This window comes from Polyodon spathula, unplaced genomic scaffold, assembly GCF_017654505.1.
Source record: "Polyodon spathula isolate WHYD16114869_AA unplaced genomic scaffold, ASM1765450v1 scaffolds_903, whole genome shotgun sequence".
NCBI lineage: Eukaryota > Metazoa > Chordata > Actinopteri > Acipenseriformes > Polyodontidae > Polyodon > Polyodon spathula.
This window is the reverse complement of record NW_024472390.1, coordinates 1-11,754: the sequence shown is the minus strand read 5'-3', so window position 1 is coordinate 11,754 and position 11,754 is coordinate 1. Positions and strand designations below refer to the sequence as shown.

The following is an 11,754-nucleotide window of genomic DNA, read 5'->3' as shown; positions in this document are numbered from 1 at the left end:
AGAAGGAAGAGACAGGTGGCACGCCTCAGCCCCAGGAGGCGAGCTCTCCTAGAGATGACGCCTCTGCCAGCTGCGAGGAAGCATCTGAGCCCGTTTCCACGGAAACTGTCTCCTCAGCCAATCGGCGAGGGCTTGCGTCGCTCCCGCCCAACGTGCCAGTCATCAGCCTGGGGCACAGCAAGCCCCCTCCTCCTGCCAGCCGATGCATGCCCGCTACCAAACTCGCTGCCCTGCACCCCATCCCTTCTCTGTGCCCGGCGGAAGGTAGAGGTCAGCATGCCAGCCCTCAGACTCACCCTATTTCAGCCATGGCACCCCACTTGCTGCCTCAGTACCTGCCTGGGCACCCCTTTCTCAACAGGTGAGATAGTATCCAGCCTCATTGGCGTTTAGAAGCTGTGGGTTGCACTCAGCAGGCACTGGTTGCTACTACTGACTTTCGAGGTCCATTTCAGTCCAGGACTGTCTCAAGTCCTGAATCAGTTTATTGACTAGTTCTGTTAAGGACAGTAATTTAGGACCTGGTTGGAAAGAATTTCTGGAATGGAATGGGTCTTGAGGGGCGGAGTTGGGAGCCAGTGCTTTAATAAATAGGAGACACAGCAATTGGAATTCCCAAAGAGTTCTGGAGCTGTGCTTGGAGTCACGTGATTGGGTGACTCTATATTACCCTGACAACCATGTGCTACAGCTGTCGGGAATGTTTCTGTCTCAGATGGAAACAACATTGCTTTCAGACTATTCAATTGTCTTATTTATCTATATAGTATAGCCAAATTATATACAAAAATTGTATGCAAAGGGATTTTCACTGGCTCCGAGTCAGATTTCTCATGAGGTGTATATCAGCTTGTATCATTCTTCACTCTAGGGCAGGGAGAGCCACAGTCCAGCAGCTTTAACAGGTAACCCATCCATTTCTAAAGATTTCTAATCATTTCATTTTGACTAGTTAAGCAGTATTTTTTTTTTGTTCAATTCTAAGTAGTAATTTGTTCAATTAAGTAATTTTGGAAGAGAAACCTGAACACCCTGCAGCTCTCCTGCACCAGAGCTGACCCCTCCTGATTTAACTGAACACATTAACTTGCTAAATTGATCATCTTGCATTCTTCACAAATGGTTGATTTCAGAGTTCCCTACAAAGCCTGCTGGAGTGTGGCTCTCAGGGACTAGGCTTGGCCTCCCCTGCTCTATGATATTCTATTTCATTTCTATTTCATTTCTATTTTATTCAATTTCGTTTTACGTTAAGCTGGGATAAAATTATATCTGTGGCAGAACTTTTTCAGTACACCTCCCTGTTTTATTCTGCCGTCTAAACCACGACAGACCCAGCTTACAGGAGAAAGCATGACAGGAACTTCTCCTTTCCAGCACCCAGTGACGGCTCCAGCAGACTGGGCGCTCGCGTCAACACATTGGCGTGTCGCTTCCTGGGCCGTTGCAGCTGTTTCTGGTTGCCCGGCAACCGTAGAATCTATTTTAGAAGAAACAAACCTAGCTTTAAAAGGGGCACGTGGCACAGCGGGTTTGCAAATTGGCTGGTGTAGCCAAAGTTCGAACACAGATTGAAATCGGTTTGGGGGGCTGAGCTTCACCCTCATTGCAAAGCCAACCCCAACACATAATTCAGCAGTGTATAACTGGCTGTGATCCTGGACCAAGGCTGTATTGGCTTTTGACACTGATGTAAAATCAGCATTTAGCTGGTGTTGTGCTATTAATTGCTACATGTATGAAGTGATGCAGTTTGAGGAGTGTCTTGTTCCACATCGCAGTCCCAAATTCAAGTGAACTACGGCATAAGACTCAGTACTTGCATATAAATGGTGTTTGACTTGGTGGGGGTCAAATATCCCCTACAGCTGCTGTGTGTACAGTTGTACCACGTCAAGTATCCGATCTGTTTTATAATGCAGGCAGGGCAGCTTCTCGAACCCCAGAGAGTTCACGCAAACTGTTTTAAAATTTCTAAAAATGTCATTTAGAGATGGGTGACCCGACAGGGGTATGCAAACGCTTAGTTACTCAGGCCCGGTGTTGCTTATTAATCTTCATAACGGTTAAACATTTCCCTTGACAGCCTAGAGGTGAGGCTAGCTGGGGTGCAGCCGTGTGTGTCAGAGCTTGCCTTTCCTGTAAACCTGCGCTCTCTCTGAAGGCAATTGCACAAGTCCTGTGACAAGCAGGCTGCAAACTGCTGGAGCCCTTTTTGTGGGCGCTGTTAGATAAGTCACTGGCAGACGCCTTGCTTGTCGGGAAAAAATTCTGAGCTAAGTGGATGGGGTGGAATCTTCCCGGAACCCAAGTTGGTGATGTCACAAGGCACAGTTGAGCTAGCAGACCGTGCAATTGCTTGAGGTAGCTGCTAACATGATTTGAGATCTATGCAGAATAATATAGCTACCCTGTGTTCAGTACAATTCACATATAGCATAGCACAGTGAGGCTATTGGTTAGATAAGATTTCAAGACCTTGCTTGTAGGTATTGTATTGCTTTGTGTAATAATGCACGTTTTCAGGTGTAGAAAAGGTTTTGTAGTGACACCTCTTTTTTTGTGTAGACACACTGAACTAATGGCAGGCTTTCTCCATCTTGTTTCTTCAGGGTTTGGTAGCTCCTTATTCATTTTCTCTGGTGGAAAGGGTTAACGCTGGCTATAGTTTTGCGCTCTCAGGATTCTGTTAGTTTGGCAGTCCCGAGGGTTCGCATGCATTTGGGGTGGGACTAAGTTTCACCTCTCGGCTCCCAGAGAACTTTTCGATTCTAGTGTGAAGATGGAACTTGACAATTTCTTCTTTGTTATAAAGAACACGTTTGCGAATTGCTTAAAGCCTCTTGCTGCTGCTTCCCCTTTACTCCAAACTAACCCATCGTGGTGTCCTATTCATGTACCTTTTTGAAGGCTGCTGACTGCCTTTCACCCACGTGTTCTTATTGCTTGTGTTTGTAGTTGTTTTATCGTCTAACAGGACCCCCTTTGTAAATGATGCTTCTGTCTCAATGGGTAAACCTTCTGTACTTATAAATAAATGAATGTCATTTTTTCGGTACTGCTTTTATTTTGAGCGGCATAAGTATTTAACTGATGAGCAGCTACTGAGATGCGATTACAGGTTATCAAACAGTCAATGAGAAATGCAACCATATGAAAATGTTAAAACAATAGTATTATACCAAAATTAAAAACCTATGTTAAACTTAGCAGTTTTTTATGTCTTTTATTATTTGCAGTAGGAAAGTACTAATATACTTGTCAGTATTAATAAAGGAACTCGACATTTGTGGAATATCAAAAGACGTGTTTTTTGGCTTCGTGCTGCTGAATAATCGAGTGTTCTCGGAGACTGTTCGAGCAGCTGCTGTTGTAACGAGTCTGATTTAAGATTCTAATGCCAGGTGTCTTTTCTTTCCTCCTTCAGTGGCTACCTGGGATCTGCTGGCACCTTTGGCGTGTTCTCCAGCCGCGGCATCAAGAGACGGCCCTTCACTCACTTTGAGGTCGATATTTCAGAAGGTACCGTACCGTACAATTCAGCTTTGTGGTCTAGAGGTCTTTGTAATCTCTCTGCAGTGCTGTGTGATTTGCTGTTCCAGAATGAACCGTGCTTTGTAGCATGGGTTCTTTCTCTATTTCATGGCGTTGTTCAAACTCCCTGAGGGGCTGATTTATAGTACAGCACCTTCCCTTTTTCAAAGTTGCATTATGATCAGGAGAGCTGTGGAAATGTGCTGGAGAAGCACATTTTAAATGTAGTACTAAGGGTTTCAAGCTATACTCTTTTGGGGGGTGAAACTCTTCCTGCGTCTGAACCAATGGGAAGGGGCGCACTCAGCGGCCTGCTGCTGAACTCTAAAGGAAGTGGATCCAGTCTGATGCTTTTGTAAGAGCAGGGGGAAGTTGCAGCTGTGAGTTTCGGAGTGGAAGCTAGATTTCTTGCAAAACGCTTGGGGGGGGGGGGGGGGGCTGGCTAATATGAGCGAACAGTACACCGTAACGAATCTGCAGCAAAGTGAAATAGACATCGAACCTGATTATCTGTGCAGCTCTTGTTTCATCACATCCTTTTGAAACATATTTTTAAACCGTTTTGATCTCCAGAAGAGATGATTTAAGAAATGTTTCTAGTTAGTTCCTCACAAGGGTTTTTTTTTTTTTTTTTTTTTTTTTTAAATCACCAGTGTGAGGCTAAAGGTAAAAGAGAGAGACTCGTTAGATTATTAGTCTCACATTCAGCACGTGTGCGAGTTTCCCTGTAATGGAAAAACTCATCAGACTTGATGCTTATTGTTAGGATCAGCGATTAACTCAAACACAACTAGAGCCCAGAGTCAGTTGAAATTGTGACTGGCTGATTGGACTAGCTGACAAAAACACAACTTCAATTCAACTGAAGATTTTCAACTGACTTTTTCAACTTACAGCTCTGGCCAAAAGTTTTGCATCACCTAGAATTTTGAGACATGAATAAAAATAAACTATATAAACATACTTTTATTTAACATCATATAGTCAAAGAAACTACTAAATTATATCTCAAAAAAAGTCTGCCTGGAAGCCATAATAATAGTACAGTAGTGTTTCATGCTAGATTTCCAAATGTCTGTTTTTATCAGTATATGGAAATCTACCAAGCAGCGGTGTGTCGTTCAATATGTTAACATGACATTATTCAGCAGCTTTCATTCGACGTTTGGAAGCCAGATTAGTTAATTCTGGAGGGGGATGCAAAACCTTTTGGCCAGAGCTGATAAACAGTGCAACACATACGAGTGTATTATGAATTATTATTGCAATTATTTTAAATTGTGTCTGCATACTTTACTAGGAAGATGCAAAATACTGATCTAAGGTTTTATTAGCTTGGTTGTCTCACGCTGTGACACCTGCTGCATTGCACGCAAATGATTGTGTTGCACACAAAATAAACCTCATTATTATTATTATTATTATTATTATTATTATTATTAGATATTCCTGCGTAGGTGTTAACGCTGAGACTAACATTCAAACCAGCAGTCTTTAGCAGAGAGCATGATGCAGTAACCCTTACTGAGCTCAAACCTTTTCTGATGCCTTTGCGCTTCAGAAGAGGCGAAATCGCGTCTGTTGTCGCTTTATTTATGTTTGCAACCAGTGAGATCTTCTGGTTTCTGATCCTCTGTGTGTTTAGTTATTGTAATTGATATCTTTACCTGGCTTTGTCTGGAAAATCCTAACTGCTGAGCTCTGAACAGATTTCCTCATCCCCTTTATAGTATAACTCGATTTTTGGGGTGATTCGTGCTTTTCAGAAGGTAAGAAATCAACACGCGGTTGTGTAAATAAAACAGTGCTAGCCGAGGTTTTGAAATCTGTTCCCTTATTACCCTTCTACAGGTTTAGCATAGTAAAAGCCTAGCAGAGTGTAAGTGAACACACAGCTGTCTGGATTTGGGATGATTTCCTGCTTTTCTGAGACTCTGCGGAGAACAGCGAGCCACACAAACCCAAGCAGCTGTTTCTTCACTCCTTTCACTTGGAATGTTAAATCAGCCCTCTCGACACCAGTTACCCTCCCCTGTGGATAAACCGATGCGTGCAGTCCGGTAATCCAGAATGTCTTTAAAGCTGTGTCGGTCTTGCGGTTCCTGTCAGTAACCCCACGCAGGTGTGTGTCTTCCAGGTCCTCCTCAGAAGATGGCTCGCCGGGTCTTCACAAACAGCCGGGAGCGCTGGAGGCAGCAGAATGTCAACGGAGCCTTCTCCGAGCTGCGCAAACTCATCCCCACCCACCCGCCCGACAAGAAACTCAGCAAGAACGAGATACTGAGGCTGGCCATGAAATACATCAACTTCCTGGTCAAGCTGCTCAATGACCAGGCCTCCAACCAGGCTAGGGGAGGGGAGACCGAGCAGCAGGAGGAGGAGGTGGAGGGGACGACAGTGACGGGACACCCCAAGAAGAAAGCCCCTCGTTCCCTTGAACCCCAAACGGACTCCGATCGCGCCTCCATGTCCCCTAAACTGGGTCTCAAACCAGGCCTAGTGGGAGGCCTCCGAGGCAGAGACTCTTCGGATTCCGTGGTTGCCATGGAAACCTCGCCCAGCTCCAGTTGCTATGGCGACACAGGCAGCCCGGAGAGTGAGGAAGGGGCGGAGCCGAGACATTTGGTCAGCAATGGACTTGAAGTGAAGGAGCAGACCCTTCTTGCAACCTCTGTCAGTGACCACCGGTGACTTAATCAATGAAACAATAAAGAATAATAATAAGAACAATAATAATAAAGCAAGTAATGAATAATATTTAGGAAGCGGGGCTCATGAGAGTCACTAGGAACCTGCTTCTTTTTTGTTGTGTGGAGTTGTTGTTTGTTTTATTGGAAGCTTTGAAACCTCTTCTAAAGGTCTTAAACTCGGAAACCTACTCATGATGTGTCTCCACCACAGCAATGGTCTCTTTCTGATGGCCACAGTGCACTAAGCAAGCCCCCAACACATATAGGACTGAGAACATGGTAGCATTGTGATTGCTCCCTTCTGGGCATGCCTGTGTTGCAGAAATGCTAGCTGGCAGGTTTGACCTGTAAAGGAGTTTGCAAACACACCCTTCGACCTTCCCCTTGAAGCTTGCCTGGGTCGGGCTGACCCACATGGATCACTTCCGTCTGTTTCCATGAGCAGTTTGAAAAGGGTGTCGAGCGGTCTGAGGATTCATGTGATGTCATTCTGATGTTATAAATCATGTGTGAGAAATCAACCAATTACGGTTAAGGCTTTGTCCGAATTCGAGTAAGTCTTGTCTTGGGTTGTCCCATTGCATCTTGTGCAGTTTGGGCAAGAAAACCAGACTGGACAAGATAACACCTGCTATAATGAACTAGAAACACCCTGTGCGTATTAACTTGCAATTGGTAAGCGCTCTCTGTACAGCGTTATAATCTCTGTAAATGTATATATCCTTGCAACACCTTGTGCTTAGCGATCCAGCGTCAAATAGATCTTGGAAACTATCTTGAATTGAGTTGTTTAATTTAGTTTGAAACTTTGTTTCCCATGCATTGTACTTGTTATACCAACGAAGCGTTCCTTGAATGTTCATAGAGAGCTTGGATTAATTCACTCATGAGGAGAGCAATAAAACATCCCACTAGCTCACTTTGTGGGCTCATCGGTATGCCTCGTTCATGGAATATCTTTACCGCTCCGCGGCTGTCACGCTGTGTCTTCTGTTTATTCAGAAAGTGGTTCTCTCAAAATAGATCGGACCCGAAGGGGGGGGAACGCACATCAAGTAAGGCTTGTCAGGAGACATCGGCATGCAAAAGGTTAAACGTGCGGCAGTTTCTCTCTGCACATCTGTCTGGATGACTCAGGGAGAGCTGGTTGTCGTGAGCGCTTGCATCATGCTGATCGGATACCAGAATTGAAACCGTTGGGGCTGTCTCATCACCACCAACTTCCTGAGAAACAAACTCTCTCTCTCTCTCTCTCTCTCTCTCTCTCTCTCTCTCTCTCTCTCTCCCCTCTCCCTCTCTCTCTCTCTCTCCCTCTATCTTGAGGGGGTGATTTTTGTTGGTTGATGGAGTGAGATTTGTCACACATTGAATAGTTATACAGAAGGATCAAAGTTGCTGATTGATCTCAGAACCTCGTCTTGTCTCTAGAGATGCTTATTGGTGTTGCTGAGTGACTGTGCCATCTCCGGCTGTCTTATCAGTACCACTGGTCAGGTCACCTCCTTGTGTGGGGGTGGAATAATAGTTTCAATGCATCTTTATTGACGATTTCAGCAGTTTGTTCAGCAGCACTCTGACTGGCTCAGTTGGTAGAGCACTGGACTCTGATTCCCAGGGTTGTGGGTTTAAGTTCTATGTGCGGCAAAAGCATTAGTCCTTCATTTTCAAAACATGTTCTTTATTTGACCTTTTTATCAATAAGGTTTGGCTTTGAATCCAGTTCATGTCACAAATAAACCCAAGTTGAGATTCACCTCTTATCCCCGGGTCCTCCTCACACAATGTAATAATGTGTTTCATGCACCATGAGAAGCAGGTGGCTGTGTTGCTGTGTGGGTAGAGTGTGGGGCTCTGATTCCTAGGGGTGTGGGTTCAAACCCCATGTTAGGAGCCTGGGCTTTCCTTTCCTTTTCAGACGATCCAGTAGAGTTAATTTCATTATTGTCACAGAATTGCTTAGTTAACCTTATATACAATGTGAAGCAGCACTTTCCTGTGGGAGCTGGTGGTGCAGTGGGCTAATCCCATGGCCTTCTCTCTCTGAAGATGGCAGTTCAAACCTGGGTCCTGGAGGTGAGCTCCTGAGGTAAGTAATGCAGCTGCTTGTGAGTCAGGGTGGTGGTTGTAATTCAAGGTGTTGGTTGTCAGTAATGAAGCTGGTTGTAACTAATGATGTTGGTTGTGTTTCCACAGATGGAGGAGGAGGAGGGCAGCCTGCCCAGAAGAGGAGGATGAAGAGGGGGCTTGGGCCCCCAGCCTCAGGGGGAGTGGAAGATGGGGGTGTTGGTACAAGAGAGGATGAAGGGGAGCTGGGAAAACTTCTTTGGTCCCTTTTTTGTATCCCTTGAAAGAGTGGAAAAATATGACTAAATACATTTTTTACTCTCTGGTACTAACACCCCCATCTTCCACTCCCCCTGAGGATGGGGGCCCAGGCCCCCTCTTCATCCTCCTCTTCTGGGCAGGCTGCCCTCCTTCTCCTCCTGCATCTGTGGAAACACAACCAACATCATTAGTTACAACCAGCTTCATTACTGACAACCAACACCTTGAATTACAACCACCACCCTGACTCACAAGCAGCTGCATTACTTACCTCAGGAGCTCACCTCCAGGACCCAGGTTTGAACTGCTATCTTCAGAGAGAAGGCCATGGGATTAGCCCACTGCACCACCAGCTCCCACAGGAAAGTGCTGCTTCACATTGTATATAAGGTTAACTAAGCAATTCTGTGACAATGAAATTAACTCTACTGGATCGTCTGAAAAGGAAAGGAAAACACAGGCTCCTAACATGGGGTTTGAACCCACACCCCTAGGAATCAGAGTCCCACACTCTACCCACACAGCCAGCTGCTTCTCATGCTCTGTGAAACACATTATTACATTGTGTGAGGAGGACCCGGGGATATGAGGTGAATCATCAACTTGTTTATTTGACCTTTTTATCAATAAGGTTTGAAAAAGAAGGACTAATACTTATGCCTCACATGGGACATGAACCCACAACCCTGAGAATCAGAGTCCAGTGCTCTACCAACTGAACCAGCCAGACAGCTGTTTGTGACTGCTATCAAATGCCCTCCAGTACTGACTAATGCCTTGTACAGCATGTAGGTGATCACTGCATTGAAAATATCCAATAAGAGACTTCTATTGCATCTGTGACAGATTCAAACGAATAGATGCTGTGGGGAAAAAAACAAGCAAACACAAGACTTCAATCACAGCACAGGTGATTATTCATCAATTCTTATTAATCTCTTAATCAGAGAACACCAGCCATGCTGTGCCATTGTGTTGTGGGTCTAGAGTCATACTCAGTTCACTTCTACTGTGAGCTGGATTTGAACCCAGACCTCCCAGGAAAGAAGCAGGGAAGGCTAGTAAACTAGCCCACTGTGCCACCTGGCTAATTCTGACAAGATGATAGTGTAACCTTTTATATGAGATTCACTTCCCTTGTCAGAGCACTGCTGGAGTTGAGAATCGTGCATCTTATTGCACAGTTGTAGAGTTTCATGCCACTGAAGAGAGGAGGGATTATCAAATCCAAATCTCTTATACAGCTGGTCCATAAGTTAAATTAAACACTATCTCAGAAAATGAGGGAAAAAAACACATAACTTCTTTTATATGGGACTTGAACCAGCTACCAAACAAACTGTAGGCTGCTGTGCTACCAACTGTGCCGGCAAGAGAGCTGCTCAAACGCCTTGCAAATGCTCCTCAGTATTTGAATTCTTCATGAGTGCAGCTGAGGGGTTGCGAGGATCATGATATAGACCAGCCGCTCGCCCCCTGCTGGGTTTACCTTTAACATTGCAGCAAAGATTCTACGATAATACATGTAAAAAACAAAGCATTTAATATTACATTGATTTCCCCTTCCCAGATTTGAAGCCTGTCTATCATTGATCACATGAATACAGGGTTAATGAGCTAGCCTCTGTACAGTGCATCAGTCCAGGGTGTGATAGTGTGCAACATTGTCTATAAGATTAATTCTTTAAAAATGAGAGAGAACAGAATTGAATAACAACTAGGTGCACCAAGCATAACACAAGCACGCAAATCCACTGGACCACCTGCCTACAAGCAAGAAATGTGTTTAACATTAACAATCAAGGGAGGTTTGAACCCACAACCCTGAGGTTATGAGTCTACGGCTCTAATAACTGAGCTACCAGGACAACAGGGCCCAGGATCCCAAAATGCAGCATTTTCTATAAAATTTACAACAATCCAATCAATCAATCAATCAATCAATAAATAAATAAATAAAGCGTTTTAAAACACCGCCCTCCAGTGGAATAATGAGGTATTGCACGCCAAGCAAAATACACCGAGTCTGGACAATAACGTAAAACTGAGCTGCTATCGACCTCGTGTATTTCCCTTGAGATGCATTACCTCAGTGTGCCACTGGAGGGCGTGTTGTATTTATTTATGTATTTATTTTTAAAGCGTAAATGTTTTTAGTTTTTTTTCACGAAAATATCACTTTTTGTTTTTTTGGCAAAGAAACGTACCCCCCCCCCCAAAAAAAAAAAAAAAAAAAAAAAAATACACTATTGAACAGCACATAAACAGAGCACTAATAAACTCATAACTCGAACATTTCATAATACAAAATCATAAAATCAGGGTGAAATGAATGAAAAACGACTTGGGCATGCTTGCAGCAGTAGGAGGGTATGGATTCTGAAAAGCCATGACCTCCTACTGTGGTTTTACCTGTGATGGAACTACCATGCGGTGTGTTTTTGCAGAAATGAACGGGTCTGTTGCCCTTTTATTCTGAGTGTATGGAGTCCCCATTTTCATCCACCAGGTAGCGACAAAACATAACGTCGCAGAGCAAATTCTCCTTGTATCACGTGTAGCCCTCCTTCTGAAACACTCCTGCGTTTCACTGTATTTCATGAGCTTGATCTAGTGCATTATATTTAGGATTTGTGATGGTCAGTGCTTTACCCCGACCCCTCTACTCCCCATGAAAGATGCAGTGGAGACCTGGTGCGTCCATTTAGTTGCTTCACAGAAATAAACTGTAAATATTCATAAATTTCTTCATAAATTTTACTACGAACGCGTTTCTCAGTGGTGATTGAGAGACACGAATGGCTTAACGGTTATCGATTGAATTTCTAAAGGAGAGGAGAAAACCAGAAACCCTAAAGATATGTTACAGATGCGTATTCCATTTTGTATTGTCTTTTTATTGAGGTGTTACAATCCGCAGCTTCATAATATCCAACACATACAACGTTATAGTGCAGTGGATCAAACACATGCTTCTGGTATATTACGTCAGCGATCGATTAGCCGGTCACTGCTGGACGGATTGCAGATCAATGTGATTACGTGGTGATTGCAGTATAGCCTCCCGCGCGTTCTTCTGCAAGAGAGCATGGTGACGATATCAGATCTTAATACAATTAACATAAAGCTGGATCACACTAAAATAAAACACACGTGGGTAAAACAGGTGATTTACTGTTTGCTGCAGAGGGAGAAACAGTCACAC

At 44.1% G+C, this 11,754-nt stretch overlaps 1 protein-coding gene across 2 annotated transcripts; it reads left to right on the top strand.

The window, feature by feature from the left end:
• The first annotated feature begins 6 nt into the window (after positions 1-6).
• Positions 7-7,204, top strand: lyl1 (LYL1 basic helix-loop-helix family member). Of its 2 annotated transcripts, none has more exons than XM_041242055.1 (3): positions 7-361; positions 3,428-3,522; positions 5,672-7,204. In XM_041242055.1, the coding sequence occupies exons 1-3, from the start codon at positions 207-209 to the stop codon at positions 6,223-6,225; spliced, it is 804 nt and encodes a 267-aa protein (XP_041097989.1). In that variant the 5' UTR covers positions 7-206; the 3' UTR covers positions 6,226-7,204. The 2 variants fall into 2 exon arrangements, with proteins under 2 accessions (XP_041097989.1, XP_041097987.1); XM_041242053.1 differs by having other exon boundaries at positions 5,657-7,199.
• The last annotated feature ends 4,550 nt before the right edge of the window (positions 7,205-11,754 follow it).

Coding starts and splice junctions, on each gene's coding strand:
- lyl1 (XM_041242053.1), top strand. CDS start 207: ATGCCCGCTACCAAACTCGCTGCCCTGCACCCCATCCCTTCTCTGTGC. Junction 362..3,427: donor GGGCACCCCTTTCTCAACAG/GTGAGATAGTAT, acceptor TTCCTCCTTCAG/TGGCTACCTGGGATCTGCTG. Junction 3,523..5,656: donor TGAGGTCGATATTTCAGAAG/GTACCGTACCGT, acceptor AACCCCACGCAG/GTGTGTGTCTTCCAGGTCCT.